Source organism: Myripristis murdjan, chromosome 12, assembly GCF_902150065.1.
Source record: "Myripristis murdjan chromosome 12, fMyrMur1.1, whole genome shotgun sequence".
Taxonomy (NCBI): Eukaryota; Metazoa; Chordata; class Actinopteri; order Holocentriformes; family Holocentridae; genus Myripristis; species Myripristis murdjan.
Window position 1 is genome coordinate 8,488,383 of NC_043991.1, and position 17,071 is coordinate 8,505,453.

Below are 17,071 nucleotides of genomic sequence, written 5' to 3' on the forward strand. Positions count from 1 at the left end.
TAAATCCTATGGTTTAAGGATGGGATGTCACTCATGTTCATATGTGTGTGAAGGCAGCCGAGCGAATACTTTTGGCAATATAGTGTATATATCAACAACTCAAATAACACTAAACAGGCCACTAATTTAATCTACATAGTTAGACCAGAAGCCCATGAACCATACTCCCCTAGTGGCCACTGATGAAAGCTGACATACAGTTAGGCAACCACAAAACCTGAAATGCTAGTAATATTACAGAAATTAAACAAATTAAGTATATGGGAGTGCCCTAAACATAATCTAACAACACCTGAACTTCAGTCAAATCAATATTAATGTATCACAGTGTGCAGAAATAGCACAGTATATATTATATCATTTAAAAAGCATGAATGCCAAACAACAGATTTGATGTAGCCTAGTTGGAATTTCATTATTATTGTTTCCCAGGGAGCAAAAAAGCAAAGCAAGACATATACAAAGAAATTCAAAACGCTTTACAGAGGCATATAAATACATTAAGAAAAATAAAACATCGAGGAAAACATGAAAAGTGCAACATCAATAAAGGCAGAAAATTTTTAAAAGAATAAACAAAGCAAGAAAAGTTTAAAAACGATAAAAGCAGATGATTTATGAATTATGATTTATGATTAAAAGGTGGTTACATGTTTGTTTTATTGGGATGCTGCAGCAAACTATAATGATTTATGCCCTGATTTAAATGAGCTGACAGTTGTGGCAGGTGTTCAGGAAGCTGTTCCACAGGTGAGGAGCAGAGGAACTCAACGCTGCTTCACCTGGTTTGGTTTTGTCATGGCAGCTGATTAAAATACATGACACAAAGACAAATAACATAAAGCACAAGATACATAAAATACGCCTCCTAAGGTTCAAGTAAAGCAGAGATGTGCTGTACGTGGGCCCAAGAGCATTTCGTGCTTTGTAGACAAGTAATAACATTTTACCAAGATTTTAAAGTCCAGTAAGCTGGTGCAGTGATTTGAGAACTGGTGTGATGTGCCCCACTTTCTTGGTGTTAGTGACAGCCATATGAATAGAAAATATATTTATTTGTGTTAAACAAATAATTGGCTAGATATTTGTCATTCATGCCAAACAAGAACCATTCTTATTAATTGCTTTAACAGAAAACAAGAGCAGCCTACTAAGGAAAAAGTCTGAGGCTACTGGGGTAAAAAGTAGAAGGTATGTAGGCTATCCTATATTATAGGCCTATTAATCTTAACTTTTGAAGGAAATGCTCTGAATTGCTTTTAAAGTTAGTGAGCCATGCGCTTGGTCATCTTCTGGCAGATTCATCGCGGTGGGTTACAGAGAAGTTAGCTTTAGAGTCTCTGGATATCAGACGTCAAGTTGCTTTTATGGGAAGTCTGACAAAGGAACATCCCTCTTGTAAATCTCCAACCACAGCGATAACACGATGTCCACTGTGTATTCACCGGAGAAACTGATGTTTTCAACAGGAAGAAACTCTTAATTTCCTCCACAGGGGAAAACCAAGGAAGACAGCATCCATTTTCCTGAGTTGACACAGTAAACGTCACATTGGTGAAATTTTGTAACACAAAGCTGACAGAGGGTGAGTAGAGAGTTGTTGCCATGGAAACGATACACCATCTCGTCACTGGGAGGTAGACAGTTGTACGTTTCAGCTCTCTCGTCTGGATTTTTTGGTGTAAAGTCGCCTTAAACAAATGTCCCTTGACATTCTGTGAATGTTAAACTTGGACAGGAAGAAACTCATTCATTCATTCATTCATCTTCTAAACCGCTTATCCTCACTAGGGTCGCGGGGGGGTGCTGGAGCCAATCCCAGCACTCATAGGGCGAAGGCAAGGAAACACCCTGGACAGGTCGCCAGTCCATCGCAGGGCAGACAGACGAACACTGACATTCACACACACAGTCATACCTAGGGGCAATTTAGCTTCTCCAATTCACCTGACCTGCATGTCTTTGGACGGTGGGAGGAAACCGGAGTGCCCGGAGGAAACCCATGCAGACACGGGGAAAACATGCAAACTCCACACAGAAAGGACCTTGGGTGGGAATCGAACCCAGGACCTTCTCACTGTGAGGCGACAGTGCTGCACTGCACCACCATGCCGCCCCAGGAAGAAACTGAGTAAGGAAATTGTTAAAGTTACTGATTAGTGTATGTGTGTTTTGGGGTAATATTAGAATCAGTTAGCTAGGGCATAGGGGCAATTTTTTTACATTTTGCGTTTGTTTGTTTTACGTTGCATTGTATGTTTTCTTACTGTGCAAATAAACCATTCTCTATGAGTTCTCAAATTATGCTTGGGGACATGTCTACAGCGTCCCCAGTTTAAATGACACCTATGCCTCGGCAACAAGGACAATGAAACCTCCCCTTCAGCTGACTAAAAGTCATTCCAGTTTTAGCCCATGTCCAGGCTATGGCTGTGTTGTAGTGCGCCTGTGGCCCTGGGGCTGGGTCAAGGAATGGGGTCATAAAAAATTGCCTGCAGGTATATCCTCTGTCTCCATCATTATGACCAGTACAATAATTAATAACTGTCAACAAATTGGTAATACAAGTGACTGGTGCATATTTGACATAGTCCATTACTTATAAATCATGCGCCCTATCTTACATTTGACTCCCTAAATATTCTGCCCAATAGCCTAAAGGTATAGATTTTCAAAGTTTTCAAGAACAGACATAATCTAGGAAGTCTACATCTGCTGTGTCCAAAATTTCTTTGGTACTGTGTCAACTTTGTAGGAGAAACAGTGAAAACAGGTATTGCAACTGATCCGGTTTGAGCTAAGGAACCTGAGGGAACAGTGATTTTTATTCTAGACCTTGCTGCTGCATTTTGTTCACCTCCTGAGCAGTGTGTCAGACATGGTACAGAGCAATATGAGTGTATCCTACAGGAAAGCACTGTCATGTTTTTTGTTCACCTGGGGTCGTTTTTTTTTTTTTTTTTTAAACTTATTCTCCAGGATGAAAGTGATCCAGGGTGCTGCCATGCTGCTGCCACAACTGCAGCCTGAAGGAGCAGCTGATGCCGGTAAGAGGTGCTTTAGTAAACCTTCTCAAATCATTAAAAAATGTTCTGTTAAGAAATGCGGCTATTGTTGTTGTATCCAAAAACCAGTGTCATACGTTTTCAGATGAAGAAAATGTAGATAATTAAGACTATAAACTCTTCAAACCCAGATTTGGAAATCCAGATTCTGTGGTATCTGGATCAGCATTATCCAATCTCACAATGTTTAGAAAAACTGGGTCAATATCAATGAGATCATTTTGATCCTGACCAGGAAAAAGTGGCATCTGGTTAACCAGACCATTCTGATCCAGATTAAAAGTTTTGAAAAACTGCCCCCTGATGTACCTCAGACTTTAACACTGAGTCATGCCACTTTCCCACTCCACAGCTCCTCTTGAGGTGGATCAGCGAGGACAAGAAGCAGAAGTATAAGGGTGTGTTGGAGAGGATTCTTGCATTAAAAGAAATGCAGTTAATGTGAGACAACAGGCCAGAAAAGATCAACAGTGGCAGCTCTTCAAATAACAAATGTCACATACATTTAGGTACAAGAAAATAGTCCATAACACATTTATCTCACACATATTTCCCCAAAACAGTGTTAAAGGGGAGAATATGCCACACTATCTATAAAGTGATATCAACTACAGAGCATACTGTAGGTAGCCTGACAGGTAAAGTATACATCAATAAACATACACTACTCACAAAAAGTTAGGGATATTTGGCTTTTGGGTGAAATTTATGGAAAACGTAAAAAGTTCACGCTACAGTGATATTATATCATGAAAGTAGGGCATTTAAGTAGAAGCATACACTGGTGATTTCCTCATCTCAAACAATTTCTTGAAACAAAAGCCAACAACAGTGGTGGATATACCACAACTAAAAATGTCAGTGTCAATAACTTGTCATGTGCCCTTGAGCATCAATTACAGCTTGACCACGACGTCTCATGCTGTTCACAAGTCGACTTATTGTCTGCTGAGGCATGGCATCCCACTCTTCTTGAAGGGCGGCCCTCAGGACATTGAGGTTCTGGGGTACAGAGCTCCGAGCCTCTACACGGCGACTCAGCTGATCCCATAGGTTTTCTATGGAATGCAGGTCTGGAGAAAGTGCAGGCCACTCCATTTGAGGTACCCCAGTCTCCAGCAGCCATTCGCTAATGATACGACCTCGATGAGCTGGAGCATTGTCGTCCATGAAGATAAAATTAGGCCTGTGTTGGTCATGCAGGGTCACAATGACTGGATTAATGATGTTATTCAGGTAGCATGGGCTTGTCACTGTACCATTCACAAAGTGTAGGGCAGTTCTGTACTGACGTGTCGTCTTGGTCTCATGATGTCAAGATGTGAACAGCATGATGAGGAGGACTGTTTAAATGCCAATTCTAATTGAACCAGGAAATTCATTGGTTGATTCATGGATCAAACACCTGTTGTGAATTTTGCTGTTAAACTCCTTGTTAGAGAACAGCAACTTGTGCAAAAAGTACTGAAACATTGAACAGTTGGACATGTGCATTCAAAAGTTTACAGAAGGTCACATTAAGTTCACCTGTAAAGGTTATAATGCATTTTAGCCTCATCCTGAAATTTCACCCGAAAGCCGAATATCCCTAACTTTTTGTGAGTAGTGTATATACAAAGCTTCAAATGCTACACATACTGAAGAGGAAAAAAGCAAAACAAAACATAAGGTTAATTGAGTCTATGGGGAGACTGATAAGGTGGAATATCCAGTGGGACTTCTGACAAGGCACTGCTGCTGCCAAGAGGAGTGGGTACTTTTCTCTGTTGTGCACATGTGGGCATGGCCTCTACTGAGAGGCCATGTTGGGCAAAGTGGATGACCACCACTGCAGCACCTCTCCTCCTAATGCTGCATAGTCCTTTTGTGTTCACTCATACACTGATACTGTACATGGGGTTTACTTATAGTAACAAAGTTATGGTATTGTTAGCTGGTGATTTCAAGGTTAGCGACTGGAGATACCACTACCCTGGTTTGAGGGGGAGATTGTTTATTTAATGGAAAAAGCCGCAGATCAGAGTTAGCTCTGGCAACTCCACCAGAAATGTTTTTTCACATTTTTCTCTGGCTCAGTCTGTACTCTCTAGCATCTCCACAGCAACACTCTGTAAGATATGTGTATGGAGGGAGTTAATGTCCACAGAGACCTGAGATACATATAGGTTTCGAGTGTACAGTTTCAGCACAAGGTCACAGGAGTCCTGCATATGGCAGAACAGATGGGGGCAAGTGTAGGGAGAACCATCTGGAACTCAAAGCTAGTAAGATAAAGGATAACTGATTTCCTATATATATCAAGAAAATACCTGTCACCATCTATATAGAGAATGTGTAAATGCAAAATGAGTTTGCAGAAGTTGTGGGAGGTGCATATCAACGAGAGCCTGGACTAGTCTGACAACATAGCTGCATCCTTTAACTAGTAAATACTCAGTTAGAGTGCATACGTCAACATGAATTATGCAATTGCCACGTTTTACTAGTCCCGCATGACCGACAATTCACCTACAGTTAATCTCCCAGTGTCACATCCCACAGTTCTTCCTTGCCCCATGACCAGCCTTTGCACGAGGTTTCATGATGTTTTCTTAATCTGTTGGAATGCTACAACCCATGTCCACTTTTGGCCAGTTGGTGTGACAAGTTAATCAGTTCTTCGTCCAAGTTTCATGCAAATTCATGCATAGTTTTTGAAGATACTCTGCCAACACACAGATGAAATGGTGTGAAAACACAACCCTTGTTCATTTCTGTTGGTGCAGGTAACAAGAGGGCCCTGAGTAGAGCGCAGACCTCTGCCAAAGTCAGAACTGGAAGTGACGACCCTGTTTATGTCAAGCCATGCCCGTGGTTGTCAATGATGTTATCATAGGACACACACCTTTTGGTCAATCAGCAGGGGAAGTTGGTCAGTGCTGCCGTGACCCATGATCAGCTTCCCTGCCAGGTTTGCTGAAGTTATGTGGAAAGGAAACTACAGCCCTGTTTGTGCTAAGCTCCACCCATTGCCTAGCGCCTTCAGACTGATTGACCCACAAATTATTCACTTCTTCATTGGCCCATGACAAGCCTCCCTGCTGAGTTTTGTGGATTCATGTTTATGCATTTGGAAACTGCAAACCTGTTTGTGCTAAGGCCCACCCCCATTTGGCAGTGCTGCTGTCATAGGACACATGCTGCTTTAGACCAGTCAGTGTGGAAAGTTTGTCAGCACCATCTTGACGCGTGATCATCCTCCCTGCCAGGTTACATGATGTTATGAAGATGCCGTTAAAACCTACCTTTGTTCAGACTAAGCACCACCCATTGCTGTGCCCCCTTGAGGCAGATTATTCTGAAAAGGTAATTATTTGTTCGTTGGCCTTAACCAGCCTTCACATCAAGTTTTGTGCAAATCCATTCAGTGTCTTTTTAGTTATCCTGCTGACAGATGTATGCATGGACAGACATGGTGATCACATAACCCCCTGCTGGAGGTTTCTCCTCCATTGCAGAGGTTATAATGTCACAGTTGGCACACCATGCACATTCACAAACAATTCCAACAGAGACTCTCATCTATCTGCAAATTAAAACATCAATCCACCTTATCCTCCTCTCCTCTTGTGTCAAAGTGTCATTGAACAGGTTCTTCTGTATTGGACCACATACTCACAGTCACTAATAGCTGTAGATGCCTTGAGATCACCCACTCAGGAACCAACCTCATTGGCTCCCCACTCCAAACCTTACTGCCCACATCACCTCAGCACAAATCAGCAAAACACACACAGCAGCACAAGATCCAGGGCACCCGCTTCATCAGCATTTCTTACTGATCCTCTCAGCCACAGCCGCAGCCATACAGGACACTCACTTCAGTAAGACTTTTGTCTCCTCTGCTATACTGACATTAAATAAACACCGCACTCCCCTGATGATGTCTTAGCTCAGGTTGTGGTCTGTATGATGTTGTGTCATGTCCTCTGAGTTTGTCTACAACTCTCCCTCTTAGCAAATAAAATCAAACGAGTCTTAAACATTGGAATATGTTGCAACTTCACAAAACCTTTAACTATCATCGCTATCAGGTGCAACAATTGGTCCATGCAGGATGCAGACTTCCTGTGGAAATCAACCCACACAGCCCAGCAACCCCCACCCATTGGATAACAGCCTTGTGGACTGGACAATGAGCCTGTTGCCCTCAATCTGCTCGTCTTAAAAAGTTTACCAACCCTCACACCAAAAAGAGCATCGTCTGGTTATTATCCCAAAGTGTGCCATGAAGGGTGTTGTGTGTGCCTTTCATTTTCCTCGTTTCAGGCTGTAATCTCACCAATTAGAGACCAGGATAACAGAGCACAAGAGCACAATAAATTGTAAAGATGACGCCTATCCCTTAAAGCAATACATTTCATTTAACACTGCCGTACAGAAACAGATTTTTTCTTTTTTGAAATTAAACATTGAAATCTCCAGCTGCTGGGGGAGAGTTTAATTGCCAAAGATAGCTGAAGCATGGTGGAAATATCGCCTGAAATCAATCGCCCCATATGGCTTAAACGTGCCTTTGGATTTTCAGAGGTTTTACTGATTAATCCTATTAGATTAGAGATTATTAGATTACTGATTCCTTCTTTCCTTGTAATAAATATGAATTAGTGGTTGGATTATTGAACATATTGTGTATTTAAATGTCTTTCGTTGACCATAATCAATCCCTGTCTGCTGTATATTTGCACATTTCCTTATGAATCAGTGAAAACATCATTGTGAATTACCGGTAAGAGTTTTTCTGATTGGATTTATTTCTGTGGCCTGGTATTTCTGCCCTGTTTCACCTCAGGTAGCAGGTCACACCTCACCACACCTGCCTATGATAATACAATCAAGATGCAAACCTCCCCCCCTGCCCTATATATTTGACAGGATCCCACAGGTGTACCCATTGCTGCCAGAGGAAGCCTGCATGATTGAAAAGAGCTGCAAGTGGTCTACATGTGTTTGGCCTTGATTTGTGTCTGAAAAGCCTGTAAACTCTGTAAAATGTGCGGTTTTTGAAGGCTGTATTAAATAGGCCTCGTTTTCTCCTATTTATTTATTTTTTTATTTCCTCTTAAATATTTTTGCAATATGAATTCCTTGCCATATCGGGGAGCTATTTTCCACTTTTTTGCGTGGTAATGAGATGATGGCTAACGGCGCACATCTGCATAATTGTGTTCCTCTGTCATATCCATCTGTAAATCTAACAAGGTAAATGTCTGTGCACGACTGAACATTTTTGTGAACAATCCACTTCCTTTTGTCCACCCGTCTTAACTCGTTTTTATTCTCTCGACAAAAATACTGTTTATTTTTGTTTATATCTAATTGTTTGTTTGAATCACAGCCTAGTTAACCTACTTATTGAATTGTGTAAATCCTTTTCTCCCTGAGCTTCTCTGGCATCCCGGTTTGTCATCATAGTTTCATATTAAAAAAAAAATGTTAATTGCATATTATTTTTTTCTGTTAGTTGCCTATTAGTATTGTGAATGACAATCACACTCAGGTGTGGTGTTACTCTCTCCGTTACGCCGGCTGAGAAATTTATAAACGTGACGCAAGCCAGCTGGGCGGAGTTTACGTCCAGGCACCATGGCTTCGGTGTTAGGAACCGAGGTGAGTATGAGACCGTATCTACGCCAAGCTTGTTTTACTTTATTTGTGTTCTCTCGTTCACGGAAAGTGCGCTCTATCCCGGCAGCAAAGGATGCTTTAATAGTGTGGTGAAATCTTGGTCGTAAGGCTCAGTTTTTCGCAAACTGTCCACTGCCAGCCTGGAGCCTTTGCTTTTGTGTTGGACCGGAGGGTAACTGAATGTGCAGGAAGACGTTGTGCCCCGGAATCTGAATGAACCGCGTGGGCACGTTGCGAGATGCTCCGGCTCATGTAGCCATACATGTTCCGGGGGTCATGTCACTGTCCTGCTTCTTCCCAGCTTTAGCGGTCCAAAATAAACTGCAGATATGAATGCATTGTAACGAATAGTGTTTGTTTATCTGGCGAAATGTGGTTTTAGCAGGTGACTCGAGCTCAATGCACGCGGGTGCCACAGTGGCTAGCAGCCGAGCTAGTTAGCAGTCCCCACACTTCTTGATACCAGACAATGATTGATAAATGATAATTAGGGTTATCATCCTCTTAAATCGACACAGTGTACCATTAAGTTGGGACTGGGCTAACGATTGAACGTTATCTCCGCCGGTGCAGCAGTAGCCGTCCGTGGTACATGATAACTGATGCAGTCAAAGGAAGGCAACAGTGGCTGGGAAGCTCACAGCCTCCCCATATAAACACACGGCGCCAGCTCTCAAACCGACTTCGTGTCTTCTCAGCCATTTCTCCGGTGTTTCCTATTGAACTTGTATCAAGAATCAGTTCGCGGATGCGGGGTTCGTCTCTGGTATCTGCGGGCAAAGCCGACAGGGCTCTCGGTCGTCATGAAAGAGTGCTCGGCGTGCCTGTCTCTCTGAACAAGTTGCAACATTGTGTTACAACACGGTTACACACATTGAAGTGGACTCATTCACTGACTGCTGGACTGCGAGGTGACACTAATAATGTGGATTTTTTTTTGTCTTCTTCAATGGTTAGGTCTTTTGTTTCTTTCTGTTTTGCGAGATAAGAGCCACTGTTGTTCAGTAGAGGTCGCTCAAATAGCATGCTGTAGTTTTAATAATTGTGTAGTGCTTCAGGAGTGAGGTGTTGAGCTTTGATTCCCCTCACATCATGTTAACCCGAGTCCCACGCGTTCATTTGGCGCGTAACTATGTCTGAAGCCTCTTACTTGGAGTATAAGATAACATTACAAAATCAATAAGTTCATTTGTGGTGCATTTGGCTCCCCTTTGCCATTATAAGCCCGATAATGGTTCCTCCCCAACCATCTTGATTGTGAAACCTATAACTCTTAGGTATTTTCAAATTTGTGTGCACTCTGATGGCCCCTAGTGGAAGAACCTTACTGATTTGTGATCCTATGACCTTCCTCTAGCGCCACCATCAGGCCGAATGTTGAGTTTGTCAATGGGCTAGCTCATCAGTTTTTAATTGAATCTTAACGAACTTACTCTGTGCAGACATAGTCCAAGATAGTCACGGAGGATTTAGGTCAGGGGTGTCAAACTCGTGCCATGGAGGGCCAAGAGGCTGCAGGTTTTCATTCCAATCAACAACTCCACCAGGTGATTTCACTGATTAGTCCTGCCTCTCTGTTTCGAGGTAGGGTGATCAGTGAAATCACCTGGTGGAGTTGTTGGTTGGAATGAAAACCTGCAGTCTCTTGGCCCTCCATGGCACGAGTTTGACACCCCTGATTTAGGTTGTCTCTGGGGGTACACGCTGCCGTTATTCATTGCCAACAAATCTAGTTATTATAATATAAAATATGAACATGTACTGCTACGTTGTTGTCAAAACAGCCCCTAAATAGATGGCACTTCGTTTGCAACACAACTATCGCATGAAAGCTGTGAGGCACTGAAAGAGATGCCAAGCGAGTGGTGATGACATGATATGACCTAAACTTAGTAAATGCTGTCAAATTTAATATGGTTTGTTGCATGCTCTCAGCGTTGTGGATATGGGTCAAATCCCCATCTAGACTGTAGTCAGGCTGAGTAATTTAAAGGCAGAATAAGTAGGATTTGTCGGTTGCGGTTTGGAAATGCAGCATTCAAAGTTTGCCCCTCTTCCCAGGCTAGACTAAGCACCGGCAGCAAGTTTTTGTTTCCTAGGATGGCGATGGAATGAAATAACCACCCACAACTTGTCATCGTTCTAGGAAAAAAATCGGGCTGTGTCTCTCAGAAAACAGGCCTTCAGAGTGTTGCTCTTCATCCTTGTCCCCTCCTCCGGTTCTTGACAGCAGGCGAAGGCTAATGCTACATTCACACTCATTGTGGAATGAACTTTGTCCATGTGGAGTTTCGCCTCACTATGGTTCCTTTTTTCCTTGGTTTGCGTCTGCGATTTTCGTAGTTTCCTGTTGGATGCTTTGCTTCGATCTGGCACTGTGTGCTGTGATTGGCTGGGAGCTGCACACCCACTGTCCAAAGGCTGACGCCCAGGAAGGTCCTAAGCTCAGCAACTCAAGAAAATCCAGGCAGAGGGCAAGATCTCTGCAGATACACACACCAACACACACTTCTAGTGGGTCATAAGTGATGATTGTGAGGGATTGTTTTTGTATCAATACTTTGTTTTATCGGAAAATCCTGCTCAATCTGCATTTAAGTTCATTTTCAAATCCGATTCATTAATTTTGTGTACTACCTTTCTACAAATATCAGAAACACAATCCTGTTTGTCTAAAATAGTCAGTATGTAAGTATCTTTGTTGTACTGGTGCAAACAAATGGCTTGTGCAGCTGGTTGCGAAGACATTATGCAGTTCGGAACAGGCAGTACAGGCAGTAGGACTATAACCGTATGTTCAGCATTCAGTTACTACATGCATTCAGCTGGAGAGGGTGTACAGTTTAACATCAGCCTAGTGCCTTGTATTACCTTTTATGTTGCTGTTTGTCACACCAGCTGCCTTTCCACTGTCGCATCATTGCGAGCAAAGGGCTGACATTGAGGAAGATGGTGTTTGCGTTTCCACTATTGTTCTGATTGCCGTAAAACCAGCCCATAACATGCTGCCTCTGTCACCGCGGCACGTCAGATGTCACACAAACACATTAGATGCACTGTTGAATAATAACAATTCACTGCAGATAATATAACCAGACTTGTCAGACTCCTGGCTATACTGGAAGTACAGGTAGTGCCGTTGAGGAATCCCTAACAAGTAGACTTAGATGTGTTCAGTTGAGTCACTAACCGTGTTTCCATCCACCTATTTTTATTCGCATTTTCAAAAATTGTGAAAAAAAAACTTGGATGGAAACGCCAGAAACGAGAAAAACGGCCGAAAATTCGCAAAAAAAGTTTTTATGCTTGGAGGGAGTGGATTTCTCAGCATATCGATAAAAGCAAATGTGACTTTTTGCTGTGGAAACAGGTTTTGCAAATAAACGATGACTGGACCAGATACCACGTCACACTGGTCTCCTTCTAGGGCATTAACGTAAAGGTCGACCTGACAGGTTGACGTTAATGATGGGTTGTGTCTGCTGGTGTGGAGTCCTCACTAAGGTAGTATGAAGTCATATTGAGACATTAGTGAAGACACATCCAAATCAACACTATCTAGCGTCCATTTGAGACTACTTCAGCCTGATATATCCAATGCCATGTAGCCAAACACACATTACTGTTTGAATTATTAGCTATATTTCATTCATGATCTAATAATTTTAAGTGACCCCAATGACACCATCTATACATGGTCCAACCAGAGCATCATTGCAGGCCACCAAACATCTGGATCAGTCAGTGTCTTGGAGAAACTCTGGGCATTGTTTAGGTCAGTGGTTTCCAACCTACCCTGCGTTCCAATACTCATACTATCATACTATTTAGTAGGGGAAAAAAAGATTTAGTGCGTCCCAATACATAGTATGTCAGATGCAGTATGCCAAGAGTACCAGGATGTTCTACTATATCCGGTCAGATTTCGCAGTATGGATTTCAGCATGCTGCTCTGGCCATTCTGACCCACAATCCTTTGTGCAGCGGACGTTACGTCGCACTGACTGAGTTGCGTGTACAGGCCACGCCCACATACGGACGACAACAAAACACACATATCGCACAAAACTCGCTCAGTGACAGCAGAAGCGCCAGGAAGACAGAAGATAATAAATATGGCAGACAACAGCGCACTATGAAACAGCAGTGACGTTTTGACAACAACATTCAAATTTGCCGCTACGGACGGTGGGGGAAGTGAGCGAGAGGGGCGGACTTCAGGGATGATGTATGTAGTGTGTCCCAATAGTATGCATATGCATGCATATTTCATACTAAACTACATACTTTGTAAGGGCAGCTGCAGTACATACTAAAAGTAAAAAGTATAAGTATGCGATTTGGAACGCAGGGCTAGTCCTCAACTTTACTTTTTCACACCTGATCCATTTAAGGGTTTCATGCTGATTGGTTGAAACAGATCTACCTGAACAGGCCATGCATGAAGGTACATGGGCCTTAATTGGGTCAGGTGTGCAAGAATAGAGGTGGAACCAAAACCTGCAGGACAGGGGATCCTTTAGGACAGGGGTCACCAATCATGTGCCATGGAGGGCCGAGAGGCTGCAGGTTTTCATTCCAACCAAGACCTCCACCAGGTGATTTCACTGATCACCTCACCTTGTATCAGAAAGGAGGAACTAATCAGTGAAATCACCTGGTGGAGGTCTTGGTTGGAATGAAAACCTGCAGCCTCTCGGCCCTGCATGGCACATGATTGGTGACCCCTGCTTTAGGACTTGGTTGGGAACCACTGGCTTAGGTGATGACAGCAGTTACCCCTTTTCCACCAAACCGGTTCCAGGGCTGGTTTGGAGCCCGTGCCTGACTTAGCACCAGTTTTTTGGTTTTCACCGCCCAAACACCGCCGGACACCATGTCACACTGGTCTTCTAGGGCATTAACGTAAAGGTCGACCTGACAGGTTGGCGTTAATGCCCTATCGCCTTCCATCTATTTCTGACAACACTCTTAACATTAGCCTAACATTCTTCTATGTCTTCTCTTATTTAGGATGGTTCGGTACGAAGTTAGCGCTGCCAAAATAGTAACCAGACTTCCCCCAAGAGCCGACAAGTTCAGCAGGAATCTGTCCATGATCAACTGTTGAGTGTCAGCTGAGTGTTTGTTGTTGTTCAGTGGACACAGACGCTATCTTATGACGTCATCTCATGGCGCACTCTTCTCCCAGTAATCGCAAAACAAAACTAATGGAAACAGGCATAAATTTGCATTTTCTTTTGTGCATTTTGACAAAATTCGCTCAAAAATTTCAATATATTTGGATGGAAACCTGACTACTTTCACTGATTAGCTAGCAAAATGAATTAATGCCAAAGAACTCACCAACTGAATCTACCGCCAGTGATGCAACCATGATGTCCGAGATGGTTCCTCTAGTGATTGTGGGACGGTTGATTTTGTCTTTGGACATCATCCCCTGCCCAGATTGTGAGCAGAACTCAAATGTCCTCGTTTGACCAACACTGTGAGCTGCTGTCCATTTTTCATTTATCCCTTTATTCTTCTGCAATAAAAATGGTTTGAGAAATGAGCTGTTGTGCTGACATCTCAACTTATCAGGTGCCCCTGTCTCCCTGCCCAAAGTCAGGTAAGCCCTGCCTATGACCCCTGACTCCTTCTCAGCTCGTGGTTAGCCCTTCTGGTCCATGGGTATTCGATGGGCGATTAGCACCTGGAAACTGGCCCTGACGTAGCCCCACTGAGGCGTCATCAAAGACCAGAAGTGACAATAGAGACGCGGCTGGCCTTGGCATGCATAAGCTCGTCCACATTTGGCACGATAGTGACAAGGCATTTACTCACAGCCAATAGTGGGTTTTATTAAAAAGCGGTATCAGCCAATCAGTCTGTCACATCAGATCGGATGGATTTGATGCAGTCTGACATGTTAAGTATACCAGTGAGCAATATTTCAGTGCTTGTCTAGGGGGAGCTGTTGACCTGCGTTGATTTATGGTCAGTTTCCACAGATTGCATGCATAGATGGTTTTGAGGATCATTATTTTTGTTACGTTTTAATATTACACGGTCAAAACACTGTTTAGAGGCTTATTCACCCTGTTTATTGCCTTGGCAAATCTCCTTTCCCCTTGGAATTCAAGCTCTACCGGTCAGAAATAATTTTGCTGCAAAAGTTAAGTCAATAAACGAGTGTTTGGCAAAATATGGATCTGTTGAACGTAATACTCAGTCGTGCTATTGAACATACAAATTACTGGGACCATTAAAAAATTGTGCTTTCCTGTCCAAGTTGAGATGGACAACTTGAGGTGTCCGTTGGGTGGGTTCTAGCTCTGCCTGTTTTTCCACAATAACTGGGAACCGGCTTACAGGCTTTGTATTCCGTGTGCAGGAGAAAGCCTGGAAATGAAGTTACCCTGCCAAGGATTAAATTGGGGAGTTTGTTACAATTTAAAATATGAAGCATCAGAATAAATTATTACCCAAGAGCAGCTTCAATCCAGTGTTTGAGCTAGCATGGTGTTTATTATTTGATGTAGTTGTTGTGTATACCAAGGAGATGCTGCCTAAACTTCAGCCTCTCACACAAGAGCCGCTTTGAAGGTAAAGTTAATTAAAAAGATGACCAGAAGAGTCTGCTTCAAGACAGATCTTATGAAGCTAATCTTCTATAAGCTGTGAGAAATGTGATGGCAAATGAGGGAAATGAAAGTCAATTACACTACAGAGTATAGTCGTCAATAGAAACGTGGTAAGGTTTAGGTTATTCCACAGCATTTCTACCGGATGAACTCAAAAAGCTGAGTCTTTGAGCATTTGCTATGCGGGTTAATGACATTGTGCTTATTCTCGTAAACTCATAAATTCATGTCAAGCACTTTGTCTTGAGCAGCAAAATTGTATCTAGCGTTAGCTCTAGGGTTGCTTTGCACGAAGCACTTGTGCATTTTTTAAATATAAGCACAGATTAGATGTACAAAGTGTAGTTTTTTGGAGTTTGGAGGTAAACTCAATGCTAGTTTGCTGAGGACCTCAACTTTACATGAATGTACGCGCAGCATACTCAGGTTGTCACAACAAAAGCCCCTTGACAAACTACGAAAAATATGCAAGAAGGGATGTGTACAAGCTCTGCAATTCAAGATGTCACTCAAGTTTGTATTTTGTGTTAAACAGTTTTAGTCGAAGAAGCATCATGTGCACTCCTCTCACACACAATTTTTGTAGTTTAATGAAGAACCCTTTATAATCGGTTGTGTCTGCTGGTGTGGAGTCCCTACTAAGGTAGTATGAAGTCATTTTGAGACATTAGTGAAGACACATCCAAATCAACACTATCTAGCGTCCATTTGAGACTACTTCAGCTTGATATATCCAATGCCATGTAGCCAAACACACATTACTGTTTGAATTATTAGCTAAATTTCATTCATTTTCTAATAATTTTAAGTGACCCCATCTATGACACCATCTATAGATTTAAATGACACCATCTATACATGCTCCAACCAGAGCATTGCAGGCCACCAAACATCTGGATCAGTCAGTGTCTTGGAGAAACTCTGGGCATTGTTTAGCTCAGTGGTTTCCAACCCAGTCCTCAACTTAACTTTTTCACACCTGATCCATTTAAGGGTTTCATGCTGATTGGTTGAAACAGATCTACCTGAACAGGGCATGCATGAAGGTACATGGGCCTTAATTGGGTCAGGTGTGCAAGAATAGAGGTGGAACCAAAACCTGCAGGACAGGGGATCCTTTAGGACTTGGTTGGGAACCACTGGCTTAGGTGATGACAACAGTTACCCCTTTTCCACCAAACCGGTTCCAGGGCTGGTTCAGAGCCCGTGCCTGACTTAGCACTAGTTTTTTGGTTTTCCAGCGCCCAAGCACCGGCCAAACTGGTTCCAAATCGGTTCCAAACAAGCACCAACGGTGAGCAGGGGCTAAACAGGAACCAGAGAAAAAAACGATGACGCGGCCCACCGTTTGTTCCGACCACGAATACGATGGGTAGCCGGCAGTAATTGCGTTTTTCGCCTCTGGACCGCAATGTAGGCTTGTAAACACACGAGCAGTATTTGCATCGCTATGGTGGGTCGTCCATGTTTGTTGCTGTGATTCCGAGCGAGCGTCTCGCACACCCATGTGATCACGTTTTACGATGACGTAATGACGTGGCTCTGACTCGGCTCCGCTTGGCTCTTGGCCGGTGGAAAAGCAAACCGGTTCTTTGTTGGCACCAGTTAAGCACTGGCTCTAGCACCAGCTCCGAACTAGCACCAGGTGTTTTTTGGTGGAAAAGGGGCAAATGAGAAGTGGCTGTGTATCCAATTCAGAAAAAAGTTTATAGT

The 17,071-nt window shown here is 43.0% G+C and overlaps 1 protein-coding gene across 3 annotated transcripts in view; it reads left to right on the forward strand.

Moving 5' to 3' along the window:
- Positions 1-8,007: 8,007 nt before the first annotated feature.
- Positions 8,008-17,071, forward strand: part of ehmt1b (euchromatic histone-lysine N-methyltransferase 1b) — a 42,653-nt gene continuing 33,589 nt past the window's right edge. For 2 of the 3 annotated variants that reach the window (XM_030066135.1, XM_030066137.1), the window contains exon 1: positions 8,593-8,714. In XM_030066135.1, the coding sequence (XP_029921995.1) occupies positions 8,691-8,714 (24 nt within the window). In that variant the 5' untranslated portion in view covers positions 8,593-8,690. Of the gene's footprint in view, positions 8,307-8,592; positions 8,715-17,071 lie in introns of those variants that run through there. The other variant, XM_030066136.1, reaches the window with a different exon arrangement.